This window comes from Brachyhypopomus gauderio, unplaced genomic scaffold, assembly GCF_052324685.1.
Source record: "Brachyhypopomus gauderio isolate BG-103 unplaced genomic scaffold, BGAUD_0.2 sc76, whole genome shotgun sequence".
In the NCBI taxonomy this organism is placed as follows: domain Eukaryota; kingdom Metazoa; phylum Chordata; class Actinopteri; order Gymnotiformes; family Hypopomidae; genus Brachyhypopomus; species Brachyhypopomus gauderio.
In genome coordinates, this window is record NW_027506897.1 from 404,199 (window position 1) to 423,045 (window position 18,847).

An 18,847-nucleotide genomic window follows, 5' to 3' on the forward strand; every position below is an offset into this window, starting at 1 on the left:
TATGAAATATGTGTGTTCATTTAGAATGTGAGCAGTGACATGCAAGAAGACAAAATGACCAGTTCTCCTGGTGAACCTGAACCCTCACTGGCTTCTGATGGGTGCACACCTGTCCCTCCTGCTGAATGGGTAAATTTGATAGCAATGGAATTTTTATTTTTACATAGTTTTACAATAGTTGAGATGTGCAGAGAGCATATTTCACCAATTCTGACCTGCTTGAAGTGTAACTTGTCCTGATATTGGACTGGACCTGAAAGTGTGTGTGTGTGTGTGTGTGTGGTCCTAATTATTCACCTTAGCGTAATTGATGTTTAATAAACTGTAATTGATCCTGCTTTAACTACTAATTGTGTTTTTTCTGCTATTGTGGCATTATTAATGGTGATTATGAAATATGTGTGTTCATTTAGAATGTCAGCAGTGACATGCAAAAAGACAAAATGACCAGATCTCCTGGTGAACCTGAACCCTCACTGGCTTCTGATGGGTGCACACCTGGCCCTCCTGCTGAATGGGTAAATTTGATAGCAATGGAATTTTTATTTTTACCTAGTTTTACAATAGTTAAGATGTGCAGAGAGCACATTTCACCAATTCTGACCTGCTTGAAGTGTAACTTGTCCTGATATTGGACTGGACCTGAAAGTGTGTGTGTGTGTGTGTGGTCCTAATTATTCACCTTGGCGTAATTGATGTTTAATAAACTGTAATTGATCCTGCTTTAACTACTAATTGTGTTTTTTCTGCTATTGTGGCATTATTAATGGTGATTATGAAATATGTGTGTTCATTTAGAATGTCAGCAGTGACATGCAAAAAGACAAAATGACCAGATCTCCTGGTGAACCTGAACCCTCACTGGCTTCTGATGGGTGCACACCTGGCCCTCCTGCTGAATGGGTAAATTTGATAGCAATGGAATTTTTATTTTTACCTAGTTTTACAATAGTTAAGATGTGCAGAGAGCACATTTCACCAATTCTGACCTGCTTGAAGTGTAACTTGTCCTGATATTGGTCTGGACCTGAAAGTGTGTGTGTGTGTGTGTGTGTGTGTGTGTGTGGTCCTAATTATTCACCTTGGCGTAATTGATGTTTAATAAACTGTAATTGATCCTGCTTTAACTACTAATTGTGTTTTTTCTGCTATTGTGGCATTATTAATGGTGATTATGAAATATGTGTGTTCATTTAGAATGTCAGCAGTGACATGCAAGAAGACAAAATGACCAGATCTCCTGGTGAACCTGAACCCTCACTGCCTTCTGATGGGTGCACACCTGGCCCTCCTGCTGAATGGGTAAATTTGATAGCAATGGAATTTTTATTTTTACATAGTTTTACAATAGTTGAGATGTGCAGAGAGCATATTTCACCAATTCTGACCTGCTTGAAGTGTAACTTGTCCTGATATTGGACTGGACCTGAAAGTGTGTGTGTGTGGTCCTAATTATTCACCTTAGCGTAATTGATGTTTAATAAACTGTAATTGATCCTGTTTTAACTACTAATTGTGTTTTTTCTGCTATTGTGGCATTATTAATGGTGATTATGAAATATGTGTGTTCATTTAGAATGTCAGCAGTGACATGCAAAAAGACAAAATGACCAGATCTCCTGGTGAACCTGAACCCTCACTGGCTTCTGATGGGTGCACACCTGTCCCTCCTGCTGAATGGGTAAATTTGATAGCAATGGAATTTTTATTTTTACATAGTTTTACAATAGTTGAGATGTGCAGAGAGCATATTTCACCAATTCTGACCTGCTTGAAGTGTAACTTGTCCTGATATTGGACTGGACCTGAAAGTGTGTGTGTGTGGTCCTAATTATTCACCTTAGCGTAATTGATGTTTAATAAACTGTAATTGATCCTGTTTTAACTACTAATTGTGTTTTTTCTGCTATTGTGGCATTATTAATGGTGATTATGAAATATGTGTGTTCATTTAGAATGTCAGCAGTGACATGCAAAAAGACAAAATGACCAGATCTCCTGGTGAACCTGAACCCTCACTGGCTTCTGATGGGTGCACACCTGTCCCTCCTGCTGAATGGGTAAATTTGATAGCAATGGAATTTTTATTTTTACATAGTTTTACAATAGTTGAGATGTGCAGAGAGCATATTTACCAATTCCGACCTGCTTGAAGTGTAACTTGTCCTGATATTGGACTGGACCTGAAAGTGTGTGTGTGTGTGTGTGTGTGTGTGTGTGGTCCTAATTATTCACCTTGGCGTAATTGATGTTTAATAAACTGTAATTGATCCTGCTTTAACTACTAATTGTGTTTTTTCTGCTATTGTGTGTTCATTTAGAATGTCAGCAGTGACATGCAAGAAGACAAAATGACCAGATCTCCTGGTGAACCTGAACCCTCACTGGCTTCTGATGGGTGCACACCTGTCCTTCCTGCTGAATGGGTAAATTTGAGTTGGTTGTGCATTCTTTAGAAATATATTTACTTAGTATAATATGAACACATTTATAACAAGTTTTAATCTGATAATTTCTTTCAAGTGCTTTTTGGAAGTCTTAAAATAACATTCAATTGCGTTGTGTTGTGAGATTTGTTGACCTACTCAAATTGCAAAAGCCTGTTTGTAGGAGATTAATTTTACATTACATTGCTACATACATCTGCAGATCCCTTCAGATACCATATTTTCCAGACTATAAGGTGCACTGTATTATAAGGCGCATTCTGAATTACGGGGTCTCTTTTTGTATTTGACCCACGTATAAGGCGCACCGTACTATAAGGCACAGTCTCAATTACGGACACTATTTCTGTACAGTACTTACCGGTATTCTGTACGGCACCATATTAGGCACATGCTAAAACATACGGTCTACAAGAAAAGTAAAGGACGCGAAACGGTGATTTTTAAAAGTTTATTATACTACTTGACAAAACACACACAATTTTCTTCTCCTCTTCTCCCACAAATCCATCAAAGTCCTCATCTTCTGTGTCTGAATTAAAAAGCTGCGCAATTTCACTAACAAGCACTCCGGGTTCCCGCTCATCAATGTCTGAGTCAGTCTCGTTGCCAGGTAGCTGTTCAGCAATGAGGCCGGCTTTCGCGAAAGCTCGGACAACAGTTACAGCAGAAACTTTGGCCCACGCGTCCACAATACATTCACAAACGGTGGCATAACTCGTAACTCGCCCGCCGCTGCCTTCCAGTTTTAGTAAACGTGTGTTCGCCGTCTATCATCCATTGCTCCCACGCCACTCGCAACTTTAAATGCCCCATTTACACCAATGTCCAGCGGTTGGAGTTGTTTGTTTAATCCTCCCGGAATGACGGCAAGCTCAGAATTAATTTTCTTCACTTGCCTTTTAACGTTGTCTGTGAGATGAGCACACATAGTCAGATCAGCAGGGATAGTGATGTGTGGAAAAAGTGAAAACGAAATGAAATCTCTGTCTCGACTTCTTTACTTGACGCAGTTCATTTTCCTGTTTCGTCCATTTCCAAACCATAGATTCTGTAACGTTCTGCGTAGCGCAGAGCAGGGAGGCGGACACAAACGCTGAGGAAAGCGAGATTTATTAAGGGAAATTCCAAACTCTGAGTCAAAAAGGATGGCATGGGTCAGATTATTAAGGGAGTCCGAACATTGAACAATGACATTTTAACACAAGGAGTACTCACAAAAACCCGGCAGGGAAAACGGAACAGGCTGAAACACACGGGGAAACACGAATACAAACACAAGAGACCGCGAACGTGAACAGAGATACATGCATAGCACAAAACAACCGATAACCAGACTGGGGGAAATACAGGGACTATATAAACATGGAACTAACAAGACACAGGTGAGGATGATGATAACAAGGCATGGCAGACAAGGGAAACCGGGGCAACAGACGAGCTGGGCGGGATCGAGGAGCAGGGAACAACACACACACGAGGGAACAAGGGAAACCGGAGTGACAGCTAGGAGAGGGGGCGTAGCCCTACGTGACAGATTCATTTATGCCAAATTGTATCGCAGCTGCTCTATTCCCGTTTACAGCTGCATAACTGATAGCCTGTAGCTTTAAGTGTGCCTCGTAAACGTGTCTTCACTGGTGCCATTTTCGAGGGTTCTGGAAAAACAAATGTTATTTTGCAGCATACCTGTAGGTAAGCGTAAGTACTGGTACTGTACGTATTACGTAGTGTTCTTTGATTGGTTTACGTGGGGTACGTTCTGTACGTATTACGTTCCTGTGTCAGATATCGGAACTCAGTACTTGTATAAGGCGCACCGGATTATAAGGCGCACATCCGATTTCTGGGAAAAGTTTTGGCTTTTAGGTGCGCCTTATAGTCCGGAAAATATGGTAATTTGTGATGGGTGTAAAAGTAGTCATCTATGCATTTTTCATTGTTCTATCTTTTTAGACTGCTGTCATGGATGAATCCACTGATTACTCTGAATGTACAGACTACAGTGATGAAGACTATGAACCAAATATAGACAGTGAATCTTCAGACCTTTCCAGCTGTAGCAGGTCTGACATGCTGAGTAATATTTCGCCCAAAAAACTAAAGAGAAACAATGATAAAGACAGTGTGTTAACACGAATCCAGCAAAAGGGGGCAGTCAAAGCTGTCAACTCCCAGTGTCAAGTGTCTTCTTCAGAAATTCATGCAAGTAGCTCACGTGAAAGCTGTCCTACAGAACCTGATACCAGCACCCCTTCAGATCAGGGTTGTGTTCATGTAGTTCCAATGCCAACCTCAAGTAAAAGCTGGCGATACGCAAAGAAGCAGTACTGCCTTTATTGTGAGAAGCCATACTCTAAAATATCAAGACACCTGCAGTATGTACATCACAATGAACCAGACGTAGCAAAAGCATTCAGCTTTGATAAGAAATCAAAAGAAAGACGAGTTCGATTACGTTTGTTGACCACCAGAGGCAATTTTTTGCATAATGCTTTGATATCAAGTAGTGGCAAAGGAGATTTGGTTGCCCGTAGGAGACCTCAGAAACTAGGATCCACTCAAGAGTTTACGCACTGTATACACTGCCAGGGTCTATATGCAAGGAAGTCACTCTGGAGGCATATTAGAAACTGTCCACAGAACCCTAAAGTTGATGAGCCTGGGAATAGAAAAAAGATGGTTCAGTCACTCAACTGCATGGCACGTGTTCCTCCTGATGTTAGCAAAGCATTTTGGAAAACTGTTATGTGTCAAATGAAACATGATGAAGTTTCTGCTGTAATTAGAAATGATAAATACATATTACTTTTTGGAGAACAGATGTTCAACAAGCTGAACCCAAGTTCCACAAAGAATGATTACATTCGTCAAAAAATGAGAGAGGTGGGACGTCTACTCTTGGAGGCAAGAAGACTGACACCTATTCGGTCTATGGAAGATTTTGTCTTGCCATCAAATTTTCCCCATGTCATAAAATCTGTGAGAGCTGTTTCTGGGCATTGTGAGGAGACCAACACTTACAGGATTCCATCGTTGGCTCTGAAGCTTGGCCACAGTTTATCAAAAATAGCAACTTCAGTGGAATGCAGTGCAATAATAACGGGCAGAGAGAGGCTGGCTGAGGATGCACGCAGCTTCAGGGTTCTCCAAGAGCATAAATGGAATGAGTCCATTTCAGCAGCAGCAGGAACAACTCTTAATGAGGCAAAAATGAACAAACCTCAGGTTTTGCCCTTCACAGAAGACGTCAAAACTTTGCACTCCTTTTTAAATACTGAGATGACAAAATATCAGCATGCTTTGAAGGACCACTCTGATGTCAAAACCTATGCAAGCTTATGCAAGTTGGTGCTTGCCAAAGTCATACTTTTTAACAGAAGGAGGGGTGGAGAGGCTTCAAGGATGAAGCTGGAGTCTTATGTTTCAAGAGTAAAATCACCAGTTCATGAAGACCTTGCCTCTGGTCTTAGTGATTTTGAAAAGAAGCTGTGTGAACACTTCCAAAGAGTAGAAATTCGTGGCAAGAGGGGCAGGAAGGTGGCTGTGCTGCTGACACCTGATATGGTCAATTGCATGGACCTCCTCGTCCAGCATAGAGATATCTGTCAGGTTCCGGAGGAAAATGTACACCTGTTTGCACGTCCAAACGCTCTTTCATCTTATCGTGGATCAGATGTTCTGCGTGAGTTTGGAGAATCCTGTGGTGCAAGAAATCCATCAGCCCTTTCATCCACAAAATTAAGGAAGCAGATTGCAACTCTGTCAACGGTGTTGAATTTGAAAGACAATGAAATGGATCAGCTTGCCAGTTTTTTGGGGCATGACATTAGGATTCATCGCCAATACTACCGTTTACCTGAAAGTACTTTGCAACTTGCCAAAATGAGCAAGCTTCTTATTGCAATGGAAAGAGGGACACTATCAGAATTCCAGGGTGCTACGTTAGATGAAATTGTCATTAATCCACAAGGTAGGGAACTTTTATAATATGTAAAAACTGTGTGTGTGTGTGTGTATATATGTATGTATGTATGTATGCAAATGTTTTTTTTTCTTGATCAGATGAAATTGAAGACTCTAATGCTGATACATCAAGTGATGAGGCAGAGTCAGATGATCCTCAGCCAAGCTGTAGCTCCAGAACTCCTGAACCATCACCCTCTGAAAGTGCACAGTTCTCAAATCCACATGGTAAGCTAGCTCATTTTTTGTCCTCTATTAGCTTCATTATCTTTCATGTAGGCATATGTTTGATCAAAATTGTCTCATGGTTTGACTTAGGACAATGTCTTTGCATGTTCATGAAATGTCCACTTTATTATACTTATATTTAAGATAACATTTCCTGTTCTTTAAGATCGGGGTAATAAAGGGATGAAGCGGAAACATGACTTGTCTCTTGACCAAAGTCATCAACATTCCACACAGACTACTGGTAAAGAAACTTAAACTATGTTTTGTTTAGTTTTTTTGTATGTAATCTGCAGTTATAGGTTTTCAAACATTTAGCATTTACTGTATTTGTGCTTGTGTGAGAACTGGGAGTGCATTTCACAGTACATTTGTCTGCAGGCATCACACAGAGCAAGAAGAAGTGGTCAGATGATGAGGTACAAGCTGTTGAGAAACATCTAATGCGATTTATAAACAGTTGCCAAGTTCCTGGTAAGAAAGACTGTGTCTCATGCCTACTATCTGAACCTGATGCTCTTAAACACCGTGACTGGACTGCCCTCAAATACTATGTGAAAAACCGAATAGTGGCTCTGAAAAGAAGACAGAGTTTGTAGTCTCCAAGATTTTTCTTAAATAAAGTTTCTTAAAATTGTTTAACCTCAGTTACACTTTTCAGGACAATTCGTTGCACTTTATCTGCTTTGTTTGCACTTCATCTGCTTATTCATTTTATTTCCTTTTTGAGTGCATTTTTATTTATTAAATAATTTCCCATTTTGAACAGTATGTAATCAGTAGTGATCACAGTGACTAATTTTAGGACAGTCAGTTAGTCATGGGATTAGTAGGTGATGAGATTTTCATTATGTGAATTGGCCCTTATTAAAACTAGCAAAGTTTTAAGTTTACCAGATTGGTAGTGTATGTGGCAGATATGCATATGGCATGCAGAAATCAAAATGTGGTTCAGAACTGAATTAAAAACAGTAAAGTAAAGCTGGATTCCTGGTGATTTGTATTATTTAATGCAAAGTATTGAAACTTCACTTTTATAAATGCAGGAAATATGACTATATAAAGGATTTGCAATTAACAACCTACTGCTCTTGTTTTTGTGAATAAGGCCAGAACATTTACTTCTGTAAATGCTAGAGTAAAGCACTTTGGTTTCAGGATATCACACTTTTAAAACATTGATGGACTCATTTAGATTCAAAAACATCATTCGTCTCACCTGTTTTGTGTTTCTTAATCTGTGGCTAGTGTGTCCTTGACTTGTACTGTACCAAGTGTGTAACTTGGTCCTTGTATTTACTATGTCCTTATTATGTTGGTAGTGTGAGACTTAAATGAGTGTGTGCGTACATGTCCTAGAAATGAACATAAACCTGAAACTGTCCTAAAATATACCTTAAACCAGAAAAATCTCAGCTTTTTGTAATAAGCACTTAGTGAAAAAATCAACAGATAGACATCATGTGGGTGCTATATGCAACAAAAATCTTGCTTGTTGTGTTTCTAGAATACTCAGAAAGGCATGTCCCCATTTGGTATGGTTTCCCCTGGTGTTCTGATATTTCACGAAAACGCGTATGTGTGTGTGTGTGTGTGTGTGTGTGTGTGTGTGTGTGTGTGTGTGTATAAAGAGTCAATAAGTCAGTAACTCACTCTAGTTTCTCCAGTGTACAGTGTGGATCCTCCAGTAGAGCAGAGAGCTGCTTCACTCCTGAGTCTCCTGGTTCATTGTGGTACAGATTCAGCTCTCTCGGATGTGATGAGGGGTTTGACATCAGAGCTGAACACAGAGCAGCACAGCCTTCCTCTCTAATACTGCACCAAGACAGACTGTAGAGAGAAGGAGAAAAACTCACACTTACACATCAACACACATGGGAACACAAACATCTCTCTCACTCCCACACACACACCTTGCCTCACACACACACAAACACACAAACACACACACACACACACACACACACACACACACACACACACACACACACACACACACACACACACACACACAGTTACTGGTTCCCTTTCATATTGTGATAATAATTCCACTTATTCCACCTCCACAGCTCCATAACATCACAATGAACTTGGAGAACATAAAACAAAAGTATAAAAACATTCATTTTATTTTTTCTGAACCATTTTACTGAACTTAACAATCATATGGCAGCAGTTACAGGACAAGTGTGTGTATGTGTGTATGTGTGTATGTGTGTATGTGTGTGTGTGTGTGTGTGTGTACGTGTGTGTGTACGTGCGTGTGTGCGTGCGTGCGTGTGCGTGCGTGCGTACGTACGTACGTGTGTGTGTATGTGTGTGTGTACGTAATGTGCGTGCGTGCGTGTGCGTGCGTACGTACGTACGTATGTGTGTGTGTGTGTGTATGTACGTGTGTGTGTGTATGTACGTGTGTGTGTATGTACGTGTGTGTGTATGTACGTGTGTGTGTACGTATGTGTGTGTGTGTGCGCGTGTGTGTGCGCGTGTGTGTGCGCGTGTGTGTGCGTGTGTGTGTGCGCGTGTGTGTGCGCGCGTGTGCGTGCGCGTGTGTGCGTGTACGTGTGTGTGTATGTACTTGTGTGTGCGTGTGTATGCGTGTACGTGTGTGTGTATGTACTTGTGTGTGCGTGTGTGTGTATTTGTGTGCGTGTGTGTGTGTGTGTGTACGTGTGTGTGTGTGTGTTGAGTGTGTGTGTGTTGAGTGTGTGTGTGTGTGTGTGTGTGTGTGTGTGTGTGTGTGTGTGTGTGTGTGTGTGTGTGTGTGTATAAAGAGTCAGTAAGTCAGTAACTCACTCTAGTATCTCCAGTGTACAGTGTGGATCCTCCAGTAGAGCAGAGAGCTGCTTTACTCCTGTACGTGTACATGCGTGTGTGTGTGTACGTGTGTGTGTGTGTGTGTGTGTGTGTGTGTGTGTGTATAAAGAGTCAGTAACTCACTGTAGTTTCTCCAGTGTACAGTGTGGATCCTCCAGTAGAGCAGAGAGCTGCTTCACTCCTGAGTCTCCTGGTTCATTGTGGTCCAGATTCAGCTCTCTCAGGTGTGATGAGGGGTTTGACCTCAGAGCTGAACACAGAGCAGCACAGCCTTCCTCTCTAATACTGCACCAAGACAGACTGTTGAGAGAAGGAGAAAAACTCACACTTACACATCAACACACATGGGAACACAAACATCTCTCTCACTCCCACACACACACCTTGCCTCACAAACACACAAACACACACACACACACAGTTACTGGTTCACTTTCATATTGTGATAATAATTCCACTTATTCCACCTCCACAGCTCCATAACATCACAATGAACTTGGAGAACATAAAACAAAAGTATAAAAACATTCATTTTATTTTTTCTGAACCATTTTACTGAACTTAACAATCATATGGCAGCAGTTACAGGACAAGTGTGTGTATGTGTGTATGTGTGTGTGTGTGTGTGTGTGTGTGTACGTGTGCGTGTACGTGCATGTGTACGTGTACGTGCGTGTGTGTGTACGTGATGTGCGTGCGTGCGTGTGTGTGTATGTACGTGTGTGTGTATGTACGTGTGTGTGTGTATGTACGTGTGTGTGTGTATGTACGTGTGTGTGTGTACGTACGTACGTGTGTGTACGTACGTGTGTGTACATACGTGTGTGTGTGTGTGTGCGCGTGTACGTGTGTGCGTGCGCGTGTGTGCGTGTACGTGTGTGTGTACGTACTTGTGTGTGCGTGTGTGTGTATTTGTGTGTGTGTGTGTGCGTGTGTGTGTGTGTGTGTGTGTGTACGTGTGTGTACGTGTGTGTGTGTATAAAGAGTCAGTAAGTCAGTAACTCACTCTAGTATCTCCAGTGTACAGTGTGGATCCTCCAGTAGAGCAGAGAGCTGCTTCACTCCTGAGTCTCCTGGTTCATTGCCAGACAGATTCAGCTCTCTCAGGTGTGATGAGGGGTTTGACCTCAGAGCTGAACACAGAGCAGCACAGCCTTCCTCTCCAATACTGCAGCCAGACAGACTGTAGAGAGAAGGAGAAAAACTCACACTTACACATCAACATACATGGGAACACAAACATCTCTCTCACTCCCACACACACACGTTGCCTTACACGCACAAGCTCACGTGCGCGCACACACACACACACACACACACACACACACGCCTCACTCTCTCTCCCCTCCCCCCAGAATCCAACAGGAAGCACATGAACCCAGACAGACCCAAAACATGGTAATACAAACACTCCTGTACGTGTACATGCGTGTGTGTGTACGTGTGTGTGTACGTGTGTGTGTACGTGTGTGTGTGTACGTGTGTGTGTGTGTGCGTGCATGTGTACGTGTACGTGTGTGTGTGTACGTGTGCGTGTACGTGATGTGCGTGCGTGCGTGTGCGTACGTACGTGTGTGTGTATGTGTGTGTGTATGTACGTGTGTGTGTGTGTGTGTGTGTACGTACGTGTGTGTACGTGCGCGTGTGTACGTGCGCGCGTGTGTGCGTGCGCGTGTGTGCGTGCGCGTGTGTGCGTGTACGTGTGTGCGTGCGCGTGTGTGTGTTGAGTGCGTGTGTGTGTGTGTGTGTGTGTGTGTGTGTGTGTGTGTGTGTGTGTGTGTGTGTGTATGTGTGTCAGTAAGTCAGTAACTCACTGTAGTTTCTCCAGTGTACAGTGTGGATCCTCCAGTAGAGCAGAGAGCTGCTTCACTCCTGTACGTGTACATGCGTGTGTGTGTGTACATATGTGTGTGTACGTGTGTGTGTGTACGTGTGTGTGTACGTGTGTGTGTGTGTGTGTGTGTGTGTGTGTGTGCGTGCATGTGTACGTGTACGTGCGTGCGTGTGTGTGTATGTACGTGTGTGTGTATGTACGTGCGCGTGTGTATGTACGTGCGCGCGTGTGTGTGCGCGCGTGTGTGTATGTACTTGTGTGTGCGTGTGTGTGTATTTGTGTGTGCGTGTGTGTGTTGAGTGCGTGTGTGTGTGTGTGTGTGTGTGTGTGTGTGTGTGTGTATAAAGAGTCAGTAATTCAGTAACTCACTCTAGTTTCTCCAGTGTACAGTGTGGATCCTCCAGTAGAGCAGAGAGCTGCTTCATTCCTGAGTCTCCTGGTTCATTGTAGTACAGATTCAGCTCTCTCAGGTGTGATGAGGGGTTTGACCTCAGAGCTGAACACAGAGCAGCACAGCCTTCCTCTCCAATACTGCACCTAGACAGACTGTAGAGAGAAGGAGAAAAACTCACACTTACACATCAACACACATGTGAACACAAATATCTCTCTCACTCCCACACACACACGTTGCCTTACACGCACAAGCTCACGTGCGCGCACACACACACACACACACACACACACACACACACACACACACACACACACACACACACGCCTCACTCTCTCTCCCCTCCCCCCAGAATCCAACAGGAAGCACATGAACCCAGACAGACCCAAAACATGGTAATACAAACACTCCTGTACGTGTACATGCGTGTGTGTGTACGTGTGTGTGTACGTGTGTGTGTACGTGTGTGTGTGTGCGTGCGTGTGTGCGCGTGTGTGCGCGCGTGTGTGTGCGTGCATGTGTACGTGTACGTGTGTGTGTGTGTACGTGTGCGTGTACGTGATGTGCGTGTGCGTGCGTACGTACGTACGTGTGTGTGTGTATGTGTGTGTGTGTGTGTGTATGTACGTGTGTGTGTATGTACGTGTGTGTGTGTATGTACGTGTGTGTACGTACGTGTGTGTGTGTACGTACGTGTGTGTGTGTACGTACGTGTGTGTGTACGTGCGTGTGTGTACGTGCGTGTGTGTACGTGCGCGTGTGTACGTGCGCGCGTGTGCGTGCGCGCGTGTGCGTGTGCGTGTGTGCGTGCGCGTGTGTGCGTGCGCGCGTGTGCGTGCGCGCGTGTGCGTGCACGTGTGTGCGTGCGCGTGTGTGCGTGCGCGTGTGTGTGTATGTACTTGTGTGTGCGTGTGTGTGTATTTGTGTGCGTGTGTGTGAGTGTGTGTGTGTGTGTGTGTGTGTGTGTGTATAAAGAGTCAGTAAGTCAGTAATTCACTCTAGTATCTCCAGTGTACAGTGTGGATCCTCCAGTAGAGCAGAGAGCTGCTTCACTCCTGTACGTGTACATGCGTGTGTGTGTGTACGTGTGTGTGTACATGTGTGTGTGTACGTGTGTGTGTGTACGTGTGTGTGTGTACGTGTGTGTGTGTGTGTGTGTGTACGTGTGTACGTGTGTGTGTGTGTGTGTGTGCGTGCATGTGTACGTGTACGTGCGTGTGTGTGTGTATGTACGTGTGTGTGTATGTACGTGTGTGTGTATGTACATGCGCGTGTGTATGTACGTGCGCGTGTGTATGTGCGCGCGTGTGTGTGCGTGCGTGTGTGTGTATTTGTGTGTGCGTGTGTGTATTTGTGTGTGCGTGTGTGTGTTGAGTGCGTGTGTGTGTGTGTGTGTGTGTTGAGTGCGTGTGTGTGTGTGTGTGTGTGTGTGTATAAAGAGTCAGTAAGTCAGTAACTCACTCTAGTTTCTCCAGTGTACAGTGTGGATCCTCCAGTAGAGCAGAGAGCTGCTTCACTCCTGAGTCTCCTGGTTTATTGTAGGTCAGATTCAGCTCTCTCAGGTGTGATGAGGGGTTTGACCTCAGAGCTGAACACAGAGCAGCACAGCCTTCCTCTGTAATACTGCACCTAGACAGACTGTAGAGAGAAGGAGAAAAACTTATACTTACACATCAACACAAACATCTCTCTCACTCCCACACACACACGTTGCCTTACACGCACAAGCTCACGTGCGCGCGCACACACACACACACACACACACACACACACACACACACACACAAACACACACGCCTCACTCTCTCTCCCCTCCCCCCAGAATCCAACAGGAAGCACATGAACCCAGACAGACCCAAAACATGGTAATACAAACACACATAGAGGAGAACAGACAGACAAGTTGTGAGTTGTGATTGGTCAGCATGTGGTGAGTTGGGATTGGTCAGCATGTGGTGAGTTGTGATTGGTCAGTGGTGTCAAACACTGGTCTATCTGTATATCTCTATCTCTCTCTCTTTCTCTCTCTCTCTCTCTCTCTCTCTCTCTCTTTCTCTCTGTGTATCTCTCTCTCTAGTTCAACAATTCTTTATTGGCATAAATGCAATAAAATACACTGTTGCCAAAGCAACTAATATGAAACACCTAAAAATAAATATAACATAGATAAGAGATTACAGACAATATTATAGACTCAATTACAGACAGAGTTACAGACACTGTAGGAGCCAAAACGGTTATTCATGTGTATGTTTGTGTTTTTCAGGTGTTGCTACCTGGAGGGCCTGACCAACAGGACAGGAAATAACCACTACAGACACAATTATAGACAGTGTTACAGACAGTATTATAGACATAATTATAGACAGTAATATACAGTATTATAGACATAATTATAGACAGTGTTATAGACAGTATTATAGACACAATTATAGAGAGTGTTATAGACACAATTATAGAGAGTGTTATAGACAGTGTTATACACAAAATTATAGAGAGTGTTATAGACAGTATTATAGACACAATTATAGAGAGTGTTATAGACACAATTATAGAGAGTGTTATAGACACAATAGAGAGTGTTATAGACACAATTATAGACAGTGTTATAGACACAATTATAGACAGTGTTATAGATAGTATTATAGGTTGGAATAGAGCACTAGAAATTGCGTTATTTGCATTATAGAGTTTTTACTTATCAATAAGAAAACAGGAAAATAAGAGTCAAGATGATTTCTAAATATGTAATAATAATGTAATTTAATATAATAATAATAATAATACAATAGCATAGTAATAATATTAAAATATAATAATATTCATCATCATCTGTTTTCTTGTCCTCACTGGTTGTCTCAGTGTCACTGCAGCACTGGAACTCAGGGGAGACACTCATTACCTTCCTGTAGAATTCATTTATAATGGGGTCAAATTTAGGACATTCAGTAAGAAAGTGCAGCTCTGTCTGCACCACTGAGAGATCACAGTGGGAACACAGTCTGGTCTCTCTGTGTAACCAGCTCTGTCTCCACCACTGAGAGATCACAGTGGGAACACAGTCTGGTCTCTCTGTGTAACCAGCTCTGTCTGCACCACTGAGAGATCACAGTGGGAACACAGTCTGGTCTCTCTGTGTAACCAGCTCTGTCTGCACCACTGAGAGATCACAGTGAGAACACAGTCTGGTCTCTCTGTGTAACCAGCTCTGTCTGCACCACTGAGAGATCACAGTGAGAACACAGTCTGGTCTCTCTGTGTAACCAGCTCTGTCTGCACCACTGAGAGATCACAGTGAGAACACAGTCTGGTCTCTCTGTGTAACCAGCTCTGTCTCCACCACTGAGAGATCACAGTGAGAACACAGTCTGGTCTCTCTGTGTAACCAGCTCTGTCTCCACCACTGAGAGATCACAGTGAGAACACAGTCTGGTCTCTCTGTGTAACCAGCTCTGTCTGCACCACTGAGAGATCACAGTGGGAACACAGTCTGGTCTCTCTGTGTAACCAGCTCTGTCTCCACCACTGAGATGTCACAGTGGGAACACAGTCTGGTATCTCTGTGTAACCAGCTCTGTCTCCACCACTGAGAGATCACAGTGGGAACACAGTCTGGTCTCTCTGTGTAACCAGCTCTGACTGTGTCGGCCAATTTCAATGACCAGACTGAGCTCACTGAGCCATTATCATCATCATCCTCGGTTTCTTCTCATTTATTGTTGTCATGTAGGTCACTAATGTGTAGTCTCAATTTAGGGTCAAATAGCATTGGAGTTTGTGTTGTGTAGTTTCTCTCTCTCCCTCCCTCTCAATCCCCCACCTCTCTCCCCCTCTCTCTTTCTCTTTTTCCCTCTCTCTCACTTTTACTTTCCCCTTCTGTCCATCTATTAGGTAACATTCAGGTTGTACACTGTATGCTGCATTTCTGTCATGTCTAACATGTATTGTCTCATATAACCAGTTGTAATGTGCAGTTGTGTTATGCTAATCAGTCTTGTGCTATAGGAAATGTGTGTGAATCTCTGTTGTTCAGATAACATCATGTAATGTAGATGCTAAAGTCAGTAATTGTATTAAATTGGTTATGCATATTCATGACCTTACACCAACACATTATTATTTCTAATTTATCTGTTTCAATTGTTGGTGGGAGGGATCAATAACCCCAGTACAGAAACTCCCTACAGTGTTACAAGTCTTATTATGATTTTGTACTGATTCTATGATGCTTTTGGGAAACTCCCCCCAGTGCTGTAATGTGTTTATAAAAATACTCACTCAGCTTTTCTGGATGCTGTGACCACTGGCATCAGTCTCAGTAGACATTTCTCTGATGGTTCATATTTACTCAGGACAAACTCATCTAGCTCCTCTTCTGAGTTCAGCAACACAAACACCACAGCTGACCACTGAGCAGGAGAGAGTTTAGCTCCATGGAGACGACGGTCACTTCCTCTGTTCAGGTATGTTTGAACTTCCTGCACTAGAGAATGATCATTCAGTTCATTCAGACAGTGGAACAGATTGATGGATTTCTCTGGAGAGAGCTTCTTCCTGATCTTCTTCTTGATGTACTTGACTGTTTCCTCTGTGCTGTGAGAGCTGCTTCCTGTCTGTGTCAGTAGACCTCGTAAGAGAGTCTGATTGGACTCCAGTGAGAGACCCAGAAGGAAGCGGAGGAAAAGGTCCAGGTGTCCATTCTCACTCTGTAAGGCCTTGTCCACTGCGTTCTTAAGGAAGACAGACATTGTTGATCTTTTAATGTCATGTAGGTCTGCAGTGGTTTGATGTTCCAGCACATTTGTGTTGTTGGAGATGAAGGAGAGAAATGCATATAAAGCAGCCAGAAACTCCTGAACACTCAGATGTACAAAGCTGAACACCTTCTCCAGGTGCAGTTCAAACTCCTTTCTGAAGATCTGGGTACACACTCCTGAATACACGGACACTTCTTTGACATCAATGCCACACTCTCTCAGGTCTTCCTCGTAGAAGATCAGGTTGCCCTTTTCCAGCTGTTGGAAAGCCAGTTTTCCCAGTGCCAGAACAATATTTCTAGTCTGGTGAGGATCAGTGTCAGTTTTTCTACGGTACTTTCTGTCCTTGTGTTTGATGTTAAAGATCAGGAAGTGTGTGAACATCTGAGTCAGAATCTTGGGGATCTCTCCACTCTCTGCTTCACCCAACATGCTCTCTAGAACAGTGGCTGCAATCCAACAGAAGACTGGAATGTGGCACATGATGTAGAGACTTCTTGATGACTTCATGTGTGAGATGATTCTGTCAGCCAGGATCTGATCACTGATTCTCTTCCTGAAGTACTCCTCTTTCTGAGGGTCACTAAACCCTCGTACCTCTGTTACCTGGTCAACACACTCAGGAGGGATCTGATTGGCTGCTGCTGGTCGAGAGGTTATCCAGAGGAGAGCAGAGAGAAGCAGATTCCTCATGATGAGGTTTGTCAGCAGCACATCCACTGAGGTCGACTTCGTTATGTCTGATAAGCTCTCATTGTTATGGAAATCTAGAGGAAGTCGACACTCATCCAGACCATCAAAGATAAAAATGACTTTATAAGCATCACAGTCTATTAACTGTAATGTTTTTGTTTCTGGGAAAAAGTGATGAAGCAAATCCATCAGATTGAACTTTTTCTCCTTCATCAAATTCAGCTCCCTAAAAGGAAGTGGAAATATGAAGTGGACATCCTGATTGGCTCTTCCTTCAGCCCAGTCCAGAATGAACTTCTGCACAGAGACTGTTTTACCAATTCCAGCAACTCCTTTAGTCAGCACTGTTCTGATGGGTTTGTCTTTAAAGAGGTCATTACATTTGATGGGTGTCTCTTGTGTTGCTGGTCTCCTGGATGTTGTCTGAATCTGTCTCACCTCATGTTCATTATTGATGTCTCCACTCCCTCCCTCTGTGATGTAGAGCTCTGTGAAGATCTTATTCAGAAGAATTGAGCTTCCATGATCTGAAATTCCTTTAATTTTTTTATATTTCTCCAGTAGTTTGCGTTTGAGCTTTTGCTGATATCCAGAGATCATCTCTAAAACAACAGAAACACATGATGACAGTAATTTTATTTGTTTGCACTAAACCCACATGAACTATGCCACCTTCAGATATGCTGATAGTAAATAGCAAAAATGTATTTATTTGACATCAAGATCAATAATCTATATGGTCATGGTCTGGTGGTTAGGGAATTGTGGGTTGTGACCAGAGGGTCGTGGGTTTGATTCCCAGGCCTGACGCCATGACTTGAGCAAGACACCTAACCCCAACTGCTCCCTGGGTGCTGGGCTAGGGCTGCCCACCGCTCTGGACATGTGTGCACCACAGCCCCCTAGTAATCACTAGTGTGTGTGGTGTGTGTGTGTGTGTGTGTGTGTGTGTGTGTGTGTGTGTGTGTGTGTGTGTGTTCTAACTGCACAGATGGGTAACTGCGGAAGACAGATTTCGATTGCGGTGCAAATCACAATTGACATGAAATGTGGCAACTATAATGTTCTCACAAATAATTCTTCTACGAGCATTTAAATGCTGAAGGCTCTTCTAAATTATTTTTATTGATATATGATTAAACAGTATGTGCTAATGGCTGTAAAATACTTCAACAAATGTGTTTTATTATGAAGATAAAGTATGAACAGTGTGTTGTTTGTCTATTGTTTCTCAGTCAGATAATGCAAACCAGTCAGATTTACTAAAGTGTTTCTATGCTAATCAAAGATGTCTGATCCAAAATTGCTTGTAACATGCAACAGCTCAGCTGGGGCTAAGCCATTTTTGGCCTCCAGAGGGAGACACAGATCAGCCACACCTGTCTCCCAGCCCACTGGAGTGCAGCTCACAGGCCCCCTGGTGGTCCGTGTTAGTTAAAGAGATCTTAAGGGCTGTCTGCTGAGTCTCCTCTATTCCTCCTCTCTACAGTCTTGAGTTCTGTCTTCACACTCTTGAGTTCTCATTATTCTTCCTTGGTTGGAAGAGACGTTTTTAGCAGTTTTAATCATGTCAGCCCTTTCCACTGACATCTTTAGTTGTTTAGGTTCTCTGTGCTGGTATCACACTGGTTTGGTCACCTTGAGGGTGATGGTTTGATCCCTCAATAGGAGTTTTGGGGTTGAGGTTATGGGCGTGTCTGTAATCATTCCC

At 43.1% G+C, this 18,847-nt stretch overlaps 1 protein-coding gene and 1 long non-coding RNA gene across 7 annotated transcripts in view; one reads left to right on the plus strand and one right to left on the minus strand.

Annotated features, from left to right (window-relative positions):
- The window catches only part of LOC143491503 (NACHT, LRR and PYD domains-containing protein 3-like), a 185,195-nt gene that overhangs the window by 138,883 nt on the left and 27,465 nt on the right, over positions 1-18,847 (minus strand). For all 5 annotated transcript variants that reach the window (XM_076990567.1, XM_076990569.1, XM_076990570.1 and 2 more), the window contains exons 4-5: positions 15,965-17,738; positions 9,582-9,758 (exon numbers count right to left, since the gene is read on the minus strand). In XM_076990567.1, the coding sequence (XP_076846682.1) occupies positions 9,582-9,758; positions 15,965-17,738 (1,951 nt within the window). The remainder of the gene's footprint in view (positions 1-9,581; positions 9,759-15,964; positions 17,739-18,847) is intronic.
- On the plus strand, positions 824-8,243 carry LOC143491509 (uncharacterized). Of its 2 annotated transcripts, none has more exons than XR_013125218.1 (5): positions 824-903; positions 4,404-6,420; positions 6,513-6,641; positions 6,808-6,885; positions 7,023-8,243. It is a non-coding gene; the product is annotated as an uncharacterized LOC143491509 (long non-coding RNA). The 2 variants fall into 2 exon arrangements; XR_013125217.1 differs by lacking the exon at positions 824-903 and adding an exon at positions 2,318-2,426 and having other exon boundaries at positions 7,023-8,242.